Raw genomic sequence first — 20,116 nt, 5'->3', positions numbered from 1 at the left:
CTTCCCTCGCACGTTTGGGGCAGTGCCGGCCGCCTTCAGGAAGGCTCTGATTTATGGCCAGAGGTATTTTTAGGCGTGTAGATGGTGACGAGGCTCCCGCTGCAGTCAGCTGGCCGGCAGGGCCGCCCGTGGCCCCCGCGGCCTCGGGACTCACCTCATGGCAGGATGACGGCCGCCCCTCCCCGGCTCCACCAGGCGCTTTGTTCCCAGCTGGCAGCGCCGGGCAGCGCACTGGCGAGTCAGAAGGACGCGGAGCCCAGGGCAGCGCCAGCAGCCTCATGTCCTTAGGCCGCGCAGCCAGACCCTGAGTTTCCACGGGCTGCCCCCCCCCCCCCGACTTTATCAGAAGAGAAGAGAAGGGCTGGGTCTAACTCCACCCCCCCCCCCCGCCCGGGCATGCCCCTTGCCTTCTAGGGACTCCTGAGAACATGCCGCATTGGCCCCCCACCTCGCACTGGCAGCCCGCACCTCACACCAGCGCTCCTCACCTCATCCTGGCGCCCCCTTACCTCATGTTAGCACCTCTTCCACCTCACACCAGCGCCCCCCCTCACACCAGCGACCCCCCTCACACCAGCACCCTCCACCTCACACCAGTGCCCCCCTCACACCAGCGCCCTCCACTTCACACCAGTTCCCCCACACCAGCGCCCCCCCTTACACCAGCGTCCTTCACACCAGTGCCCCCCTCACACCAGCACCCTCCACCTCACACCAGCGCCCCCCCACTTCACACCAGCGCCCTCCACACCAGCGCCCCCCACCTCACACCAGTGACCCCACCTCACACCAGCGCCCCCCCACCTCACACCAGCACCCCCTTCACACCAGCACCCTCCACCTCACACCAGCGCCCCCCACCTCACACCAGCACCCCCACCTCACACCAGCACCCCCTACCTCACACCAGCGCCCCCCCACCTCACACCAGCACCCCCCACCTCACACCAGCACCCCCATCTCACACCAGCACCCCCCACCTCACACCAGCGCCCCCTCACCTCACACCAGCACCCCCCACCTCACACCAGCACCCCCTCACCTCACACCAGCACCCCCCACCTCACACCAGCGCCCCCTCACCTCACACCAACACCCCCCACCTCACACCAGCACCCCCTACCTCACACCAGCGCCCCCCCACCTCACACCAGCACCCCCCACCTCACACCAGCACCCCCTACCTCACACCAGCACCCCCTCACCTCACACCAGCGCCCCCCACCTCACACCAGCACCTTCTATCTCACACCAGCGCCCCCCCCCCCACCTCACACCCCTCCAGCCATCTTCATGCTGAGCGGCTGCCTGCTCATCCCCCCTCAGCACAGCCCTCCTCCTCCAGGCTATCAGCCCCTAAGGACAGGCCTTGCCTTTCCCTTGTCAGGGCCCCACTGGACCTTACTGGCTGCTTCGTCCTTGTTTCCTGCCGGGGTCGAAGGGCCCAGTCCTGGGCAGAGTCTGTTTTGACCTTGTTGCCGAGGGCCTGCTTCCAGGACAAGGCACACGAGGCTGGGCTAAAGACAAATGTGCCCCGTCCTGGGGGCAGCCCTCCATGTCTTGGGGTGGGGGGTGGGCTCTCTGAGTAGAGATGAGGCAGTGACCCCACAGCGGTGGGCACGTCCTCAGAAGGAGCAGCAGGGCCAAGGCTCCGAGGGGCTTCGGGAACCAGAGGCAGCCATGGGTAAAGTCCTGGGCCCACAGCTGAAAGGACTTGGGGAGGACCAAGGTCAGTGAACATGCCTGGGACTCACAGCTGTGAGGACTGGGGGACCCCAGGTAGTGACAGCCCCACAGAGAGGAGCGCAGGGGTACAGTCGATGGGCCAGGCTGTCAGCAGGCGTGGGCTGCCCAGAGAGCCAGCTCTCAGTGGAACCAGAAGGAACATTGCGGGGAAGCCCTCAAAGCACAGGCCCGAGTCCACAGAGAGAGGGAGGGCAGCGTGATAGTCGTTGTGCAGGGCCTGGTGAGGCTGCTGCTGGGGGGGAGGGGTCTCAGCACACAGGGAAACGTGGGGCGGCCCCAGGGAGCCCCATCCAGCTGTGCAGGGGAAAGCCCAGCTGTGACCTGGCCGTTGAGGCGGCCACAGGGGCGGCTGTGGCTCTGTGGGGCAGCAGTGCTGCTGGCCGCTCTCCTGGGACATCGCGGGGGAGACTGCCAGGAGGCTGGCTGTGGTTTCTCCCCAGGTGGGCCGCCGTCTCCCCCTTCCTGCTGGCAGCTGTGCTGGCCCCTGCTCCCAGCTCCTTGCTCTGGGTGTGGGTGGCTGTTCTTGGAACTTGGCCCTCCCCAGTAAAATTTGGAATCAGCTTGTCAGGCCTCCTGAAACGCGATCAGGTCACTTTCATGATGGACACATGGATTACATATTTCCTAATGAAATCCCTACTGGATGGATAAAAGAAGCAAACAGGAAAGTGGATGTGGCTTAACCGATTGGGCTCCTGTCAACCATATGGGAGGTCCTGGGTTCACTTCCCAGGGCCTCCTTGTGAAGGCGAGCTGGCCCGCGCCCATGGAGAGCTGACGTCCCGCGCCCACGGAGAGCGGACGGCCCATGCCCATGGAAAGCTGGCACAGCAAGATGACGCAACAAAGGGAAACAAACAGACACAGAAGAACAAGCAGCAAGTGGACACAGAGAGTAGACGGCAAGCAAGTGGCAAGACGGGGGATAAATAAATTTTTAAAAGTAAATCTTAAAAAAAAAAAAAAAGGCAAACACGCCAAAATACTTCTTTAAAAAAAATCCCTATGGGGATTCCAGTGGCACTCGTGAATTTAAAGAGCCTTTAGGGTGGAATCAACCTTCCGTGGCTCACTTGCTGGTGCTCACCCCAGTCCCTCTGAGTTCCTTTGTCTCACACCTGGGAACTCTGGTGGCCGCCACTGGTGGAATCACCTCTTAGTGTCATCGCCGGTTCCTCCTGGCGGGTCGACCCCAGTGGCCTGTGCCTTCGGCCTTGCCACCTCAGAGTTGCTCTCAGTCTGTAGCTGATCGGGGCTTTCCACGTGGGCAGTCATGTGGTACAAACACGATGGCATGTTTTCCTTTCTTTCTACCCTATCCATTATATGTTTTCTTGTTTGATGGCACTGGCAGGGACTCCCGAATGGGACCGAATGGGAGCAGGGCAGCGAGCATCCCTGGCTTTACAGGGAGAGCTGCATTTGCTGCAGGTTTTGGCCACTTCTCTTTACATCAGGTTAGGTTCTATTCCATACCTCGTGGCAAAAGAATGTGGGTCATGAATGGATGTTGGATTTTACCAAATGCTTTTCTGCATCCATCAACTCACGTGCTCCAACCGGTTAATTTAGTGGATTCCATTGCTAGATTTTAAAAAATGTTAAAAACAACCATAAGGCTCTAAAAGAATGGCCTGCTTTAAATGTATCCACTTTTTTAAACTGCTGGGTTCAGGTAGTAGTTGTTCAAGGTGAATTCGCTGGGTGAATTTGGGTAGAACAAATCTATCCATTGGTTAGTCTGCCTCTACAACCATTTCAGAGCTGTCAACTCTGGAGGAAAAATCCACAGCTACAGATCCAGTTTCTTCTTTGGGCTAATTTAGGTTTCCTGATGTTTCCTTTTTTTTTCTTCAACTTTTTATTTTGAAATAATTTCAACTCACATACAAGACAGCTACAAAAATAATATAATATCTGTGCAGTGAACTCTAACATACCAACCACCCAGATATCCAGACTCACCAAGTTTTTAACATTTTGTCGCATATGGCCATTTCATTCTATCTATCTGTCTGTCTGTCTATTTATATGTCTGTTTCCTAAGCACTTGAGATGAGGTTGTACACGTCAACCTTCAATACCTAACACTGCCATGTACATTTCCTAAGAACAAGGCTATTCACTTACATCACCACCTTAAGTGCAGATACTAAGTTTAAGAACCTTAAAGTTGATAAAAAGCTTACAGTCTAGATTCCAGGTTTTTTTTCATACTTTTTCCCCCCAAGAATGTTCTTTTCAGCCTTTTCGCCTCCATTATTCAGTCCTATCCCTAAACATGTATTGCACTGAACTGCCACTGTCTTTTTAGTTGCTTTTTAAAGAAATCATGGAAACACATATTCAACATGACCTTTTTCAGTGGTGCGTGATGGTTGTGGAAATTCCCGCTGTATTTGAATTACTGTCCTTTTTCATTCCCAGTCAGTCTCCTCTTCTTTGGTCTTTAGAATTTTTTCCTTTTTTCTATTTCATTTTTTTCTGTCCTTATTTTTCTTTTCCTTCCTCCCATGATCCCTGGGTCAGTCTTTTGCTCTCACTCAGGTTGGGTGTCTCACCCGTTGATTCTCAGCCTCTCTATCCATCTGACCATTTTAAGCCTGTTTCATTCCAGCAGGCGACCCTCTCGCTGTGCCCCATGCTTTGTGAGGCACCAACGTCTTCATGGCTCACATCTCAGCAACCACCATTTTCATGTGTTCTCTAGGGCTACATACATCTCGTTACGCTTTCCTGTGGGTCTGTCCATTTTGGCTTTGTGCATTCTGAAGCTGGATTCAAACACAGGTTTAAAATGGTGGCCTTCTGGTGACATCAGCCTCTTCTTTAGTCACACTCGTTATCTCTGGAAAAGATTCCCGCCTAAAGGTCTATTTTGTCAACCCATTATATGGCTTAGGTCAAGTTTCTTTGGCTTACTACTTCCTTTCATAACTTTTATTTTTTTAACCCATTTTCCTTTCAACCTCTCTACACCCTTCAGTTCCAGGTTCATCTTCTGGGGCAGATTTGGCACCACCAATCCCATCTTTCCATCGTCTTGCACTGTGAATATTGCCATTTTGTCCTGCTCACCAGGCATCCTTACCTACCAAGCCCTCCTTCTGGAAGCCAAGAAGTCCATCCGGTTGGCATTCCTTCAGTTGGGGGCCTCCAAGAGTGTGAGCTGACATTGCCAGCGCACTTGAAGGCAGCTGGGGATCCCCAGTTCTGAGGCACCTTCCGGGCTTACCGGCATCCCGCCACCCTCTGCATGTGGCCAGAAGTCGGCTCCCAGGCTGCCAGCCTTCCTCGGTGGGGCTGTCCCACAAATGGGGAAGCCTGCATGCCTGCATTTCCATTCGGTTCAAAATGTTTTCTCTTTTCCCCTGCTCTTTCCTCTTTGATCCACAGGTTCCTTAGAAGTATGTTATTTAATTTCCAAACATTTGTTGGTTTTGTCGCTATTTTTCATCCAGCTTAATTTTGTTGTCAGTGAGTATACCCTGTATGATTTCAGTATTTAGAAATCTATGGAGGTTTTTTTTTTTTGGCCCAACATATGGTCTACCTTGGTGAGCGCACCATATGCGCTTGAAAAGAGCGTGTGTTCTGCAGTTGTTGGGCGGAGGGTCCCTGTCAGTGTCAGTGAGGTCAAGGTGGTTGGCTGTGTTCAAGTCTTCAAAATCCTTACTGACATTTTTTTTTTGTCTAGCATTCTACCAGTGACTGAGCAAGGGATCTTAAAATCTGTGGCTTTGTGGGAGGAGATGTAGCTCAGTGGCTGAGCGCCTGCTTCGCATGTACAAGGTCCTGGGTTCAATCCCTGGTACCTCCTCCACCCACTGCCAAAAAAAAAACAAAAAAACTGTGGCTTTGATTTTGGTTCTTTTCTATTTGTCCCTTTAGTTCTGTGCGTTTTACTTACTGAATTTTGAAGCTCTGTCATTAGGTGTATAAACATTTAGATATAAATATCTCTTAGAATGGTTGCCTCCTCCTGCTGAATGACCTTTTGTCATTATGAAATGTCCTTCTTTATCTCTTTGTCTTGAAATCTGCCTCCATCAATGGGAATATAGCTTCGACCACTTTCTTCTGCTTGCTGTTTGCATCATATATCTTTTCCCATCCTTTTATTTTCCACCTCTATCTCTTTATACAGACGTATATATATATATATATATTTGTCTTTCTTTATATTCATGTATTATATTTAAAAAGCATCTTTTGTAGGCAGCATGTAATCACAGCTTGCTTTTTGGTCCTTTCTGACCATCTTTGCTCACATCGGAGTGTTTTGTCTGCATTTAATATAATGACTGATAGGTTGGGGTTTAAGTCTATCATCTTACTATTAGTTTTCCATTTGTCACTTCTGTTTTTGAGTCCCTCTTTGCTCCTTTCCTGCCTCTGGCTTCTTCTGTGTTCATGAAATATTTATTTTTGAGTATTCCATTTCTTTTCTTCTCCATGTTTCTTAGCTGTATACCTCTTGTCATTTTTTCCCCTTCATGGTTGCTCTCATGCTAGCAGTATACATCCATATTAAAGTCCTCTTAGAAACAGTGTCCTACCATTTCCCCCTTCCCACCTCACAAATGTAGTAACCTTTTACATGTATAATTCCATCCACCCACCCTCCCATCCTTTGTGCAACTCTATTCTTTATCTCCATATCCATTATATACTCCACCTTACCATGTTAGTTTTGCTTTAACTCACCAGGTTTTTTCTTTAATTTACAAAAAAATAAAAACATGGTATTTTATATTTGCCCATGTATTTACCACCTCACAATATTATTAGTTTCACTTTAAATCATCAGGTTTTTTTCTTTAATTTACAAGAATTTTTTAAAATTTGTATTTTATATTTGCCTGTGTACTTACCCATTTCCAGTCTATCCCAGTATATTATTTCTCCTTAACCTAAATAATAATATCCGTTAGCATTTCTTGTCATGCAGGTCTGCAGGCAACAAATTCTCAGCTTTTGTTTATCTGAACAAAATCTTGACTTATAGAATTTATGGGTGATAGTTTTAGTTTGGCTTGGTTTGGTTTTCTTCATGTACTTTGAAGACATTGTTTCGTTGTCTTCTGGTCTCCATTGTTTACTCATCAAATATTTTTATCACTAACCCATACATATAATGTGTCTTTTCCCTCTGGCTGCTTTGAAGATTTTCTTTTTATCTGTAATTTTCAGTAGTTGTCTATCATATGCTTAGGAATGTATGTACACATACATGTGTTTTATCCTGTTAGGGTTTTTGCTGAGCTTCTTCAATCTGTAATTTAGTGGCTTTCATCAAAATTGGGAAATTTTCAGCCTTTATTCCTTAAAGAATTTTTTTCTTAGCCATTCTTATTTTCTTCCCCTTCTGGGATTCCTAGTCAGACAGTCTGATATCATCCCATAGATCCCTGAGGCTTTGTTCATTCTTATTTAGTCATTTTTCTCATGCTTCGTCATGTTGGATAATGTCTATTGATCTGTCTTCTGACTCACTAATTTTTTTTTCAATAATTTCCAATCTGCCAGTAAGCCTATCCTGTGAATTTTTTCATTTCCGTTAAATGTGCTTTTCAGTTCTTTATAGTTTTCTTTTCTCTGCTAATTGTCCCTATCTATTCACCTAGTAAGAACATGTTCCATATTTTTGTAATTATTTGGACCTATTTTTCTTTGAGCATGTTGAAATAGCTGCTTTAAAGTCTTTGTCTGATATGTCCAACATCTGTGTCATTTTTGGGGTCAGTTTCTATTAACTTTTTTTTTTTAACCCCTTGACTATGGGTCATATGTTCCTGCTTCTTTGCACATCTAGTAACTGTGTGCTGAATATTGTAAATGATGCATGATGGAGACTCTGGATTCTGTTATTTTTCTCTGAAGAGTTTTTATTTTTGTTCCAGCAGGCACTTGGATTACTGGCAGTTCACCTTGAACTTTTGTGGGTTTGGTTTCATGTTCTGTTAGGGTAGGTGTGTAGAAAACCCAAGATCATTTTCAGGCTCCTCTATTGTGATAAGACTCAACTTCCAAACTCTCTCTTTCCTTCAGACCTTGTCAGGGCTTGGCTTCTAGTTTTGCCATGATGGGTCTAGAATAGCCTTTACTCTTGGGCATGATCCTTATTCCTGAAGTGAGGTCTTTCTGGCTTCTTAGCCAGCACTTGGGTAGGCTGGACCACCAATGCCTTTGACCTCTCATACCTGTTCTGTTCAACCCCAAAGCACCCACTCTCTGGGAAGCTTTGTGTAGTTTGCACTGACCACACACTGCCCAGTTCTTGCATTAGAGCTCATGGGGAACCCACACTCAGACTTCAGGCTCCCATCCCCCATAGCTCCTCCATCCCCCTGCCTGACTTTGGAATCCAGCTACCATACTGTTGAGTATATTTATATTTTTATTACTTTATGCAGAAACCTAAGGACAAATACTAAGAAATTAAGACACCCTAATATCAGATGGGAGGAAGACTAAATAATGCTGGTTTTATCATTACTTGTGGTGGAGGACCATATAAACTTTCAAGAAGTGTAAGATTTGCTGTGATATCTCCTGGCCCCAAATTGTAAAAGATGAGAAAATCAGTGAAGGTAACAAACCTCCCACTTCTCTCTCACTACCCTTCCATATTTCTGTTAGTTATATAACCGGTTCTATAACCATAATCCTCATACTGTTTTAGGCCTAATCCAACAGATAAGTAGATTCAGTGCTCTCTGCCAGACCATTTGCTCTAGCTCTTCAGTTATCTCTTACAAGATTGAATTTAATCTTCTAGTCCTTCAAAAAGAGCTTATGGGAGCAATTTTCTTTGAGTTCTTACATGTTCAAAAATGTTGATCTATTGTGTTTTCACTTGAGCGGCAGTTTGGCTGGATACAAAATTCTTGTGCCATGCTTCCCTTCTCAGGCTTTGTCGGCGTCACTTGCTGTCTGCTGGCACAACCTGGCTGTGGAACATTCTGAGGAGAGCCTAAACTTGATCCTCATAACTGACTTGATCTTTTTGCCAGGCTACTAAAAGGACGTTTTTTTTAATCTATCAAGTCTAACAGTTTTACTAGGGCATATCTTAGTGTTGGCCATTCGATAGCCTTTCTTTGGATTTAATTCCTAAGACTTCAATTTCTAGAGAATTAAGTTGATTTTTAGGATTTTTCTCAATTAGTGAACATTAGACCACTTCTGCCTGAATTCCACATCTCTTATTTTCTCTCTGGTGCATTATAATTCTTCATTTCCATTTCATTTTACTCATTTTTTATCATTCCTGTCTTCTCTGTCCCTTGTTGTCCAAGAGTCTTTTATGCTGCTGCTATTTCCAATTCACCGTCATTTCTTTGAGTTTTTTCTTCTGCTTCCTTACACAGCTTTTCCAGTTCAGGTGTTCTGCTGCTTTGCAGTCTTATATAGAGGTAATTGCTTTGTTAAGTTTTCTTTGGTTTTGACATTTTCCATTTGCTTTGCATGCCAGTTGCCATTTCCTTTTCCTGTTTCTTTCCACCTTTCTCTGCCTAGGGAAGTGCTTCTCAACTGGGGGAGGATGTGACCCCAGTAGGAGGCATTTAGAAATGTGTGGCCCAATGATTGCCAAGTGCCCCCATCATTTAGTGCCTGGGGACAGATGTGCCAAATGCCTTGTCCTTCAGGGGACAGTCCTGCAAGATCCAGCCCCACCTTGATCCCAAAGACAGTGATGACCTGAAGATATGCACTGGCAACAGCCACGAGCTTCCTCCTTGCTGCGGGAGACAAGTGCTGGGAAGGGACAGGCAGGAAGGAAGCTTCCTCATCACCCAGGACGGAGCGTGTGAGCTCTTGGCCACCAGAGAGAGACCAGCACACAGGCTGCTCCATGCAAAGAGAACTTACCTGTGCAGTTCCTTGTTTCATGCCAGCACCCGCCCCCTGCTCCAAACTTGATCATGCCCAGGGAAGCTCCTTGCAAAGAGGGATTAAGGTCTTACCACAGCCTGGTGAAGAGCTCTGCAGCTCCCTTTGCGAGCTTGCACCTTCCGTTGTTTTCTCTCACTCAGTCTACCCACACCCTGCTGGATCCCCACTCTTGGCAGCCTTTCAGCTCCCTTTGTATTTCAGGATTTTACTCTCTCTCAGTGTAGTTGAGGATGGGGTTTGCCTCTGTCCCACTCATTGTGCTTTTGGGTGGCTGCCGAGATTTCTACCCCTAGGAGAAAGGCTGATTTTGTGGAGCCATCAAGTTGGGAACGTTCACCTCTCCTCTGCAGTCCAGGGCCTTCCCTGTGGGGAGGACCGCTAGACCCTGCCCAGCCGAAGTCTTTCCTGAGAGCTGCAAATTCCACCTCCCTTGCCCCCCACCCTGAGGACTGGTCTCCAACAGGGGGATGATGTCAGTCAGAACAAGCCCCTTCCCAGCAGGCTCTTGTGGCAAAGACACTCCCCCCTGCAGAGGCAACTCTGCTGGAGTCAGCTCCCTGGAGAATGCCCCCCTCACAAACTAAGGGCTCGGTCAAGGACAGAGGCCAGGCCACCTGCCGAGGTGGGGTCTGCGCCCGAGGGTAGGGGACGAGCTGCACAGGAGCATGGCCCTCGTGACCTTGGCTGGCAGCCCGGGCTCTGTCCGTGGCTTGGACCCAGGGTCTGCCTTGGGGACGGTTCTGAGAAAGAAACTCACGCTTCTCCTTGCCACTCCCACCTCCTAGGTGCGCAGCACACACGACATCACCAACCCCGGGATAGCCGACATCACCCTCCGGCCAGACCGCAAGATCCTGGCCACGGCAGGCTGGGACCACCGCATTCGCGTGTTCCACTGGAGGACGATGAAGCCCCTGGCCGTGCTGGACTTCCACAGCGCCACCGTCCACTGCGTGGCCTTCGCCGACGACGGCCTACTGGCCGCAGGCTCCGGGGACCAGCGCATCAGCGTCTGGTCCCTCTACCCGCGCACATGACACAACACCCCTCGGGGCACACGAGTGCGGCCAGCAGGACAGTCTGAGGGCAGGGACGGCCCCGTGCGCCTCTGGATGCAGTTGTGTGGACAGGGGCCTCCCAAGGGCCCTCAGGAGCCGCAAGCCGCAGCGGATTCTTGTCCGGCGTGAAAAGGAGCTCAGCCCACAGGCTCCTCACTGGCTTCCTGGGGCGCATGTTTTCCTTTTGTGAAATGCTCCATCCACACTAAAGCGATGAATGGACAGTTTAACAAAGCATGCCCAGGCCACGCCTGGGTACTTGGGGCCGAGGCAGGTATGGTGACACGTGTCTGGTGGCATTGGCCAACCCAGCTATATGTTACAATAAATTTATTTTACAATAAATTTTCAGTTGCAGGCTTGAGGTGACGGCTCTCTGAGGAAGCTCCTCCCCGCCCCCACCTAGGGTGAGAGCCAGGAACCATCCTCAGGCACCCCCCGCCCTGGGATCAGGCGGCCAGCCCCCACCCTCGCTGCTGCTGTTGTACGGGGGACCCTGACTGGGGGGTCCCAAGGCCTCGGGGCCATGGACAGACCCTGGGCGAAGCTGCCCACAGATGCTCCCGTGGCTCCTTCCTCCCTATGGCCAGTTGCTCCCAGTGCATAGGACCGAGGATCAGGAAGTGCTGGAGCTTCCCTCAGGAGGGCGAGGCAGAGGCCGGGCTGCTGGTGGGGGGCCAAGGGGGTGTCCTGGCAGAAAGCACGTCCTCGTGCACAGGACCAGGCTGAGCGCGCGGCCAGTGGACGCAAGTGGTTTCACACACGCACTCACGCCCCAAAGAGTTAAAACAAGAGGGTGGCGGGGGCATCTCCAGGGTGAGATCTGGGCAGACAGCACCAACACGTCACAAGACGGTGTTCCCTACACAAAGCAAGCGGCACAGGGAGGTGACGTGACAAAAGCCAGGAAGGAAAGCGCCACCCAGAGTCTCCTCATGCAACCAGACGACAGAGCGACCGAATCCCAGCCTCCCGGGGTCCGCTCTCAAAGTGGGCAGTGACTGGGAGCCAACGGGACCCCGACCATTGGGACGGGAGCCTCTGGGCAGGGGGCGGGGACCGTGAACCCCCAAGTTCCACCCGTCCTCTGTTCCTTCCATCCTTGCTGGAGGAGGCTCTCCCTCCGTGGCCTGAGGAACCCATCATGGCCTCCCCAGAGGGGTGAGCCTCCTCAGGGCAGCCTCCGCCGCCCCTCTGCTCCCAGGCCTCGAACAGACTCAGGTCCAGCAGGTCCTGGCACGTGAGGAGCAAAGCCTGCCCCCACCGAGGTGTGCGTTTCCCAGGCCCTACTGGCCGAATCCAGGAACACACGTGGGAGCAGACAAGAAGGTGGGAGAGAGGTGCAGGAATGCAAACCAGAGTGCCGGACTCGTGCTGGGCCCACGAAGCCAGAGAGCCTGGGTTCAGCGTCAGAGCCGGGGGTTAGGAAGGGCTCTCACAGTTGGCCCCGGGGGGTGTTGGCTGGCACGTGGACCCTGAAGTGGCCTACGCTAAACAAAGTTGAGGTGTCAGAACTGCCCTTGCTGCGCGGTAGAGGAAGGTCGGAAGGTGAGAGCTGATTTGTTACAGAAGACCTCACCCCCCCACCAGGAGGGTCCACAAGATACCCCTGTCACGACTGTGAGGAATATGTTGGCATGAGACGTGAGAGCATCCCTGCAGAACTCAGTGGTCACTCTTCTCCATGGGTCAGAAATGACTTGGGGGTGGGAAGTGGCTGACTCAAGCAATTGAGCTCCCATCTATGCCATGGGAGGTCCTGGGTTCAGTGCTCGGTGTCTCCTAAAGATGAGACGACCGTGAGCTGATGTGATGGACAGGTGCAGTAGGCTGATGGCAACAAGAGACAAAAAAAGGAAAACATAATGAGAGATACAACAAAGCAGGGAGCAGAGGCGGCTCAAGTGATTAGGCACCTCCCTCCCACATGGAAGGTCGCAGGTTCAGGTCCCAGTGCCTCCTAAAAAGACCAGCACACAACAAACAGAAACCACAAATGCAAACAATGAGGGGGTGGGGAGAAACAAAAAAATAAATCTTTTTTTAAAAAAGAAAAGAAATGACTAGGGTAACTGCCACCAACAAACTGGGGTCCTATAGTGGGGATGGCCGGATTCTGAGGCAGCTCCTGACTGCTAAAGTCAAGGTGGGCACAGCTCCCAGGGTGGACAGCAGGGTCAAAGCTGTGACCCGAGGGGTCGGACCCACACACACAGCTACGGTGTTGGCTAAAAATGAAGTTCACGGGCAGCCGGCAAAAGTCTGACTTGCTCTGTGTAGGCAGAAATTCTAGATATAGTGGACAGAAGTCTGGCTGGGGTCACCAAAATGGTTGTGGCCCCTCATTCCCAGACCCAGAGCCTTTTGAATGCAGGGGTGCCTGGGTCCCACTGAGGAAAGACCCTGTGACACTGTCAACAATTTCTGTGGTCAGTCTTTCTCACGGCCTTCCCCAAGGGCCTACGGTCGTTTCCTGGGGTGACCGTGCACTGGGGAGAGCACCAAGCAGCTTGAGTGTTCGCCTGGGAAGGCACCCCACGTCCAAGTGCTTGGTCTCCTGGCTTGGGGGCTGTCGGGCCGGGGGAGGCTGCCAGATGCCCTTCAAAGCCTGTGACAGGCCACAGTGTTTCTCCTGGTGCCCTGTAGCCAGGCATGTGACATTTGGGGACACATGAAGAGAGGGGTGAGAGGAGCCGTCATTCTTCATTTCAAGCTGCAGCGACCTGCGCCTCCTCAGACACCATGGGCAACGTGCCAAGTGGCCACACTCCAGGTGCCCACCCCTGAGGGGCCATGCCTGCGGCCATCAGTGGGCCAGGGTAGTGACGCCCCTGCAGCAGCACAGCGGAAAGATCCTGCGCCCGGCCTGTGAGGCTTGGCCCAGCCCAGCTCCCCACAGGCTGTGTGCCGGGGTGTCCTTGTCATGCTGAGCTGGGACCCGGTCAGTGCTGTGGCCTCCCGTCAGGACTGACCACTGTAAGTGCCAGGTCCCTTGAAGCAGCCAGCAATCTCCTTGCTAATAACATGAACCAGCTGCTCAATCTCCCCATGTGGCAGCTGTTGGCTGATAGGGCCGGAGGCAGCAAGGGCTCCTGGGAAGCAAACCTTCGCTCTGTCCCCCTGTCCGGCCATGTGCATGTGGGAGCACCTCTCGCATGTGCTACACAGTGTCCAGAAAACCTTCTCAGGCTGATCCCAGGGATGTCCAGGGGACAGCGACCCATCTCGGAGACTGGACTGGAAGGCAATGGCAGAGCGGACTCGACCTTCGAGAACAGTTGGGGGCAGGTGGTACATAGGGTCACGTACCTCTCCAAAGACATTCTTCATCTAAACCCACATCCCTGGGGGAGCAAGGAGGACCTTTTGAAGACGGTATTTCTAGGGCGTGGCCAGCTGAATGCAGGCGAGTCTTCATCCACATAATCGGAGGCCTGAGAGAGGAGAGCTGGGAACCAGAAGAGCAGACACAAGGAGAGAGACGGCTGTGTGGCACAGCAGAGACCTAAGCCGAGGAGCCCCCCAAACGACAGCAAGCCGGAGCCCCAGTGCCCCAGAACCAGGGAGACTGCATGGCCTCGCCAACACCTCGATTTCAGACTTCTGGCTTTGGGGACCCTGAGACGACAAATGCCTGTGGTGGAGCCAACCAGCGTGTGGAATCCGTCACGGCAGCCCTGGCAAGCTCAGGTCCTGAGAACACCGCCAAACTTAGTCTCAAAACAAACACGTCCTCACTGAAGCGAAGCCACAAACACACACACCGAGAGGGGGCTAAGGCCCCATCCTCACGTGGAAGCCCTCAGGGAACAGGTCCGCAGACGCTAAGAAAGTCACAGCAGGGGGGAAGCAGACGTGGCTCAACTGACAGAGCGTCCATGTACCATATGGAGGGCCCAGGGTTCAATCCCCAGGGCCTCCTGGCCCGTGTTGTGAACTGGCCCATGCGCAGAGCTGCTGCCATGTGCAAGGAGTGCCGTGCCACGCAGGGGTGTCCCCGCATAGGGGTCCCCCACACGCAAGAAGCGTGCCCCGCAAGGAGAGCCGCCCTGTGTGAAAAAAGCGCAGCCTGCCCAGGAATGGCGCCGCACACATGGAGAGCTGACACAGAAAGATGACGCAACAAAAAAGATGCATTTTCCCAGTGCCGCAGGATAATACAAGTGGACGCAGAAGAACACACAGTAAATGGACACAACAGACAACAGGAGGGAAGGGGAGAGGAATAAATAAAATAAAATATTTTTTTAAAAAAAAGTAAGTCACAGCAGGAAGAGGCGGGGGGCGAGCTGCCACGCCGGGGGCTGCTGAGGGCCATGCCCGGGAGCCGGGGGTGCAGCTCTGTCCACGCAAGGCATGGCCTGCAGGGAGACCGGACCTAAACCTGCCTGTCAGTGATTTGGCACTCCCTTCAGTAGCCTCGCTTGAAACCAGTTTTGTGTCTCCGGAAGCCCCCGCCACAGCGGTGGTACCCGCAGGCCTCTCAGCTCATACCCGAGGGGCTGGGTTAGTGCGGCCTCCAGCCTCGTCAGAACCTGGCCAGGGCTCTGGGTTGTGGCCGCACAGCGGTGCCCCTGCCTCTCCTTAAAGGCAGTGTTCTCGGCTCTTCCAGAACCACAGCGACTCTGTGGTGTCATCAGGGTCATTTGCAAAAACCAACTCGGGCCAACAGCCGTGGGGGCGAATATTCCAGGTAAAGGGACACGGCTCATCAAGTGGACCTTAAATCCAGAAATACACTCTTCCGACCTTTCTCAGACGAGGGATGTCCTGTCGGCTGCCAGCGTCTCCCTGAGAAGGTGGCGTCGCTGGCGGGAGCTGAGCCTCCGGTGTCTGGTAGCTGCCCTTGGTTTTAAGTTGAAGGCGCAAGTCGGGGCCCATGGACCATGGGGGTGAGTCACGGTGGCGGGCAGGGCCCCCAGGCGCCTGGCAACTGGGTCAGGGCGTGCAGGGTGGAGCCGGGCGGCGGCAGCCCCAACCGGTCCTGTGACGCTCCGGAGGATGGCTCTGTCCCTGGGCAGCACCCCCAGCTTCTGAGGGGCCGCAGATGCTGGGTAGAAAGACCGACGGTCCCCACCACGGAGCCGACCCGCGGCAGGCGTGGGTGTCCGGGGCAGGCCGAGGGCAGCAGGCGTCTGCGGGTCCATCCCTGAAGCCAAGGCGAGGCGGAGGCAAACACAACCAGAGACCCCTGGGGAGGAAGCTGGCGCCGACACAGCACGGACGCGGGCTCTCAGGGCGCCCGGCCCCCCTTCCGTCATAGAGTTTGACACCAGCTCTGTGGTCGGTGAGGCCAGCGTGCATGGCCCCTCCTGTGCGTCTCCTCCCTCAGCCCACCACGGGCCTCCATCGGCGCCGTCAGGAACGCGAGGACATAGGAAGTGGCTGCACTCGGGGTCCTTCAACCCACGCCTGCCCTCTGCGGAAGGCCAGCGGGGCAGCGACGGCCACATCACTCTGGCATGTCCAGACCTCTGGCGAGACGTTTGACGGCGCCGTCGGCTGGCCCCAGCCCCACTCGGCCGGCGGCCCGCCCTCGTCTTCCTTTGCAGGTTCCTGGGGCTCCGTTTCAGGGTGGGCCTGGCCCAGCGATTGAGAGCTGCCTCCACACATGATTCCAGCAACATCTTCCCTCTAGCTGAGTTCTGCTCTACAGATGCGTCAGTGGGGCATCAGCCAGTAAGCCGCATCCTGGGAAGCCAGGGCTGTGTAGCTCTGGGCACCGGCAGGCCCCAAGCCAGGGCCCAGGCTTCACCTGGCCCAAGCTGGGAGCCCCACCGAGGCAGGCGTTTCTGACGGGGCTGGAGCTCACAGACAGCAAGGAGGGGGCTTATGAGTGCCAGAGGAAGCGCGTCTCTGCTGCAGCCCCTGCTGCCCCAGGTGCTAAGACAGTCCACCCACCTGCAAGGGGGCCGGGGTGACACTCACGGGCCCCTCAGTCCCGGGCACTGCACGTTGGCTGCCTTCATCACAGGCTCAGCTTTTCTGTGGCAGCTGGTCAGCTCTGTGGATTCCCCCGGATAGTTTTCTCCCCCAGTCCCAGTGTCTTTCCAGGCTGTGTCAGCTGTTACCTGAGCAGGTAACTTGAAGACCAACATCTGTGACCGTTTGAAGTTCTTTTGTGAATCCCAAAAAGAAGATGATGTTTTGAACTAATCCATTCCTGTGGGTGTGACCGCTTTAGATTGGACAACATCAGTGAGGCATGAGGCAGCGTGACTCTCCACGCTCGTACTGGAGCTGACGTAAACAGAGACACAGAGAGAGGTGGACACGCATGGCGGAAAAGGAAGGCGCCAAATTGGTCCTGCCATGGAAGAGAGAGAGGGCTGCAAGAAAACAGAGGGGCCCCACAGGCTAGGAGAGGGCCCAGAGTCTGGAACCAGAAGAGCAGAGGCACAGAGAGGAGCCCCTGAGAGGTGGGGCCCAGGCAGAGGAGGCCTCGTGAGAGACAAGCCCTGTGCCTGGGTGCCCACTGCTGAGCGCCAGGGGACGGTGGGTTCTGGAGGGGAAGGCAGAGGCCTCAGCAGAGATGCGCGGCCTCTTCACCACGAGACAGGACTCGAGAAAGCGTCTCTGATGGTGCCTTGATTTGGACATTTCATGGCCTCAGAACTGTAAGTTTTTACCCCAAATAAAATTCCCATTATAAAAGCCAAACCATTTCTGGTCCCTTGCATAGCCCAGCCTTCGACAAATGAAAACAGCTTCTAAATGCTATTTCGTTCCAGACTCGTTCCAGGCTTACGCAATCCACTTTGATAAATGGTAACCATCCTGTATCAAGGACACAAACATTGTCTTCCAAGCAAAAGTCAGTTCCTGGAACCCAATAGGTAAGTGGCTGAGGACTGTTGGAATTGTTGCACATGAGAGAATGAAAAGGCCCAGAGAGATAGCCCAGAGCTCAAACACATGTCGGCTCGTCCACGGCAAGGGTGAAGGAGATGGCAGTCCCTGGCAGCAACGTGTGCCAAGTGTCACTTCATCTCCTTGTGTCATGTCCCGTGCTTGCCTGGCAAGAATTTCCCAGCATATCCAGCTGTCAACTGAGAAGGAGGTTTTTTCATCAGTTCCCCCAAATGTTCTTTTGGTTAGTTGTAAGGCTGCTTATAACTAAAGCAAACTTGGGGATTTGGAAATAGTGGTAAGCTAGTCCTTGTGGTTTAGTACTGACTTAGGCAGATGTGTTCGGCCGTCCTGTTTTCCAGACGTTTCCGTGAGTCAGAAGTCCAGGCACGATACAGCCAGGCCCTGGGCCTGGGTTCTCACAGGCTGCAGTCAGGGTGTGGACGGGGACCAGTTCCCAGCCCCAGGGCCATTGCACCAGAACCCATGGCCTGGTGGCTTTTGTAGCCCAGGCTGGGACTCAGGTGTGGCTGCAGAGCCTGTGCGCTGGACCGCAGACGTGACGCACTGCCCGCCTCAGGGGCTGGGGCCGTGCCTCAGGTCACGGAAACGGCCCGAGCTACAGCTTGTCTTCACCTCTCGGCTGCCCCCCACCAGCCCCCGCCCAGCCGCTAGGAGAACGGCTCAGCATGAGCTGGGACCCCCACGTGGCGAGAACTGTCTCCAGAGGAGCCCAGGGCTCCTCCGTGATGGCGGATGGGTTCTCCAGAAACTCCCGCAGAGCCAGGCCTGGGTGTTTGCTCATCCCTCCCTACAGCCAGGCGGATACGGTGACCTTTCCCGCCAGGTGGCCAGCTGCTCACTCACCCAGGGGTGGGCAGGGCCCGGCTCGGCCCCACAGTCCAGAGATTGAACTGCTGGTCAGGGCCCCTTGGACCAACGGCCCTGCTGGCAGGTGCCAATGGCACAGCAGGTATGTGGCCCTCGGGACGCATGAGCTTTCAGCTCCACCTTCCTTCCTCCCCTCCTAGAGTTTGGCCGACAGGGCAAGGGGCAGCCGTGTGCTAAGGAGACATCCACAGTGGGCACCTGGGCTTGGCGCAGAGACGCTGAGGGAGCTACCCAAGGGACGTCTCGGGGAGCACAGCGCCCAGGGCAGGCAGGCGGCCGGCTGCGTGCTGCTGGCGTGCAGCGGGTGTCTTCGCTCTCCCGAGTGAGTGATGTTCAATCGAGTGTTTCCCACCGGTGCCTCTGCCAAGAAGCCACACAGCACCCTCTGCACAAAAGAACTGTTTGCACAAAGGAAAACATACCTGCAGGGGGTTCTTTAGAAATGCTTCACACTCAACTAGCTATAACTCCATACAAAATCCTGGTCTCAGAACAAGCCGGCCCAGACGAGACCTGAACCTGACCTTGCCCAGCACCCGTGCGTCCAAGCAAGGGCAGCCTTCCCCTTCACATGCCGGCCGACCACACCGCCCAGGGCCAGGGGTGGCCCAGCGGCTAACACGCGCAGCCAGGCACCCACCAGCCTCTCCTGCGGCGGCTCACCCTTGAACCAGAGGTCTCAGTTTCCTCCTTTCCCGAGAGTCATTTTCTGCATCCTGTGAGTGGGGAGGGGTAAGTGCCGGGGAGGGGGGCCTCGTGGGCAGCTCCGCAGATGAAGGCCTCTCCAGGCACCCCCTTACTTTTCCGGCTTCCCCCCAGGTCAGCAAGCAGCGACTCTGCTCTCACCTGCCAGTTTCCCCGAAAAGTCCAGAAGAGTCAGACAGGAAGGCAGCAGCTGGGCAGGCGGGAGGGCGGACAGCACCTGTGAGCAGGGCAGTGCACCGGCGCGCAGACGTGCACACCAGAGCGCACACAGATGCACGCGGTCCTCCAGGCAGAGCCCATCACTCCTAAAGCGGTTCCCCAAGCATAGCCGAGAATCCACGGAGGCAAGGATCTCTGCACAAAATAGAGCCACGTACCATTTTAAGAAAGTAGGGCATGGCACATGGGGTGATGCTAAACCAAAAAAGTTGGAGCTCATGACCTTTAAATGCCATGCTCTTAGTCATCCCTCCCTGCTAAGGGCCCAGGAGCAGCAGTGTGTCTGCCTCCACTGGGCTCCCGTGTGCACACCCAGCACCCCTCCCAGCCCCCCATGCACACCCAGCACCCTCCCAGCCCCCCATGCACCCGGCACCCCTCCTGCCCCCCCGTGCACACCCAGCACCCCTCCCAGCCCCCTGTACACACCCAGCCCCTCTCCCAGCCCCTCGTGCACACCCAGCACCCTCCCAGCCCCCCATGCACCCGGCACCCCTCCTGGTCCCCCCGTGCACACCCAGCACCCCTCCCAGCCCCCCGTGCACCCAGCCCCCCTCCCAGCCCCCACATACACACCCGGCACCCCTCCTGGCCCCCCCCATGCACACCCAGCACCCCTCCCAGCCCCCACATACACACCCGGCACCCCTCCTGGCCCCCCCCCATGCACACCCAGCACCCCTCCCAGCCCCCACATGCATACCCGGCACCCCTCCTGGCCCCACCCCTGCACACCCAGCACCCCTCCC

General features: G+C 54.1%; 1 protein-coding gene across 5 annotated transcripts in view; it reads left to right on the top strand.

Annotated features, from left to right (window-relative positions):
* GNB1L (G protein subunit beta 1 like) overlaps window positions 1-11,048 on the top strand; it is a 73,831-nt gene extending 62,783 nt beyond the window's left edge. For all 5 annotated transcript variants that reach the window (XM_058281829.1, XM_058281832.2, XM_058281830.2 and 2 more), the window contains one exon: window positions 10,431-11,048. In XM_058281829.1, the coding sequence (XP_058137812.1) occupies window positions 10,431-10,682 (252 nt within the window). In that variant the 3' untranslated portion in view covers window positions 10,683-11,048. The remainder of the gene's footprint in view (window positions 1-10,430) is intronic.
* Window positions 11,049-20,116: the final 9,068 nt, after the last annotated feature.

Source organism: Dasypus novemcinctus, chromosome 19 (assembly GCF_030445035.2).
Source record: "Dasypus novemcinctus isolate mDasNov1 chromosome 19, mDasNov1.1.hap2, whole genome shotgun sequence".
NCBI lineage: Eukaryota > Metazoa > Chordata > Mammalia > Cingulata > Dasypodidae > Dasypus > Dasypus novemcinctus.
Note: the sequence above shows the minus strand (reverse complement) of the source record. Positions and strands in the feature narration are given on the sequence as shown.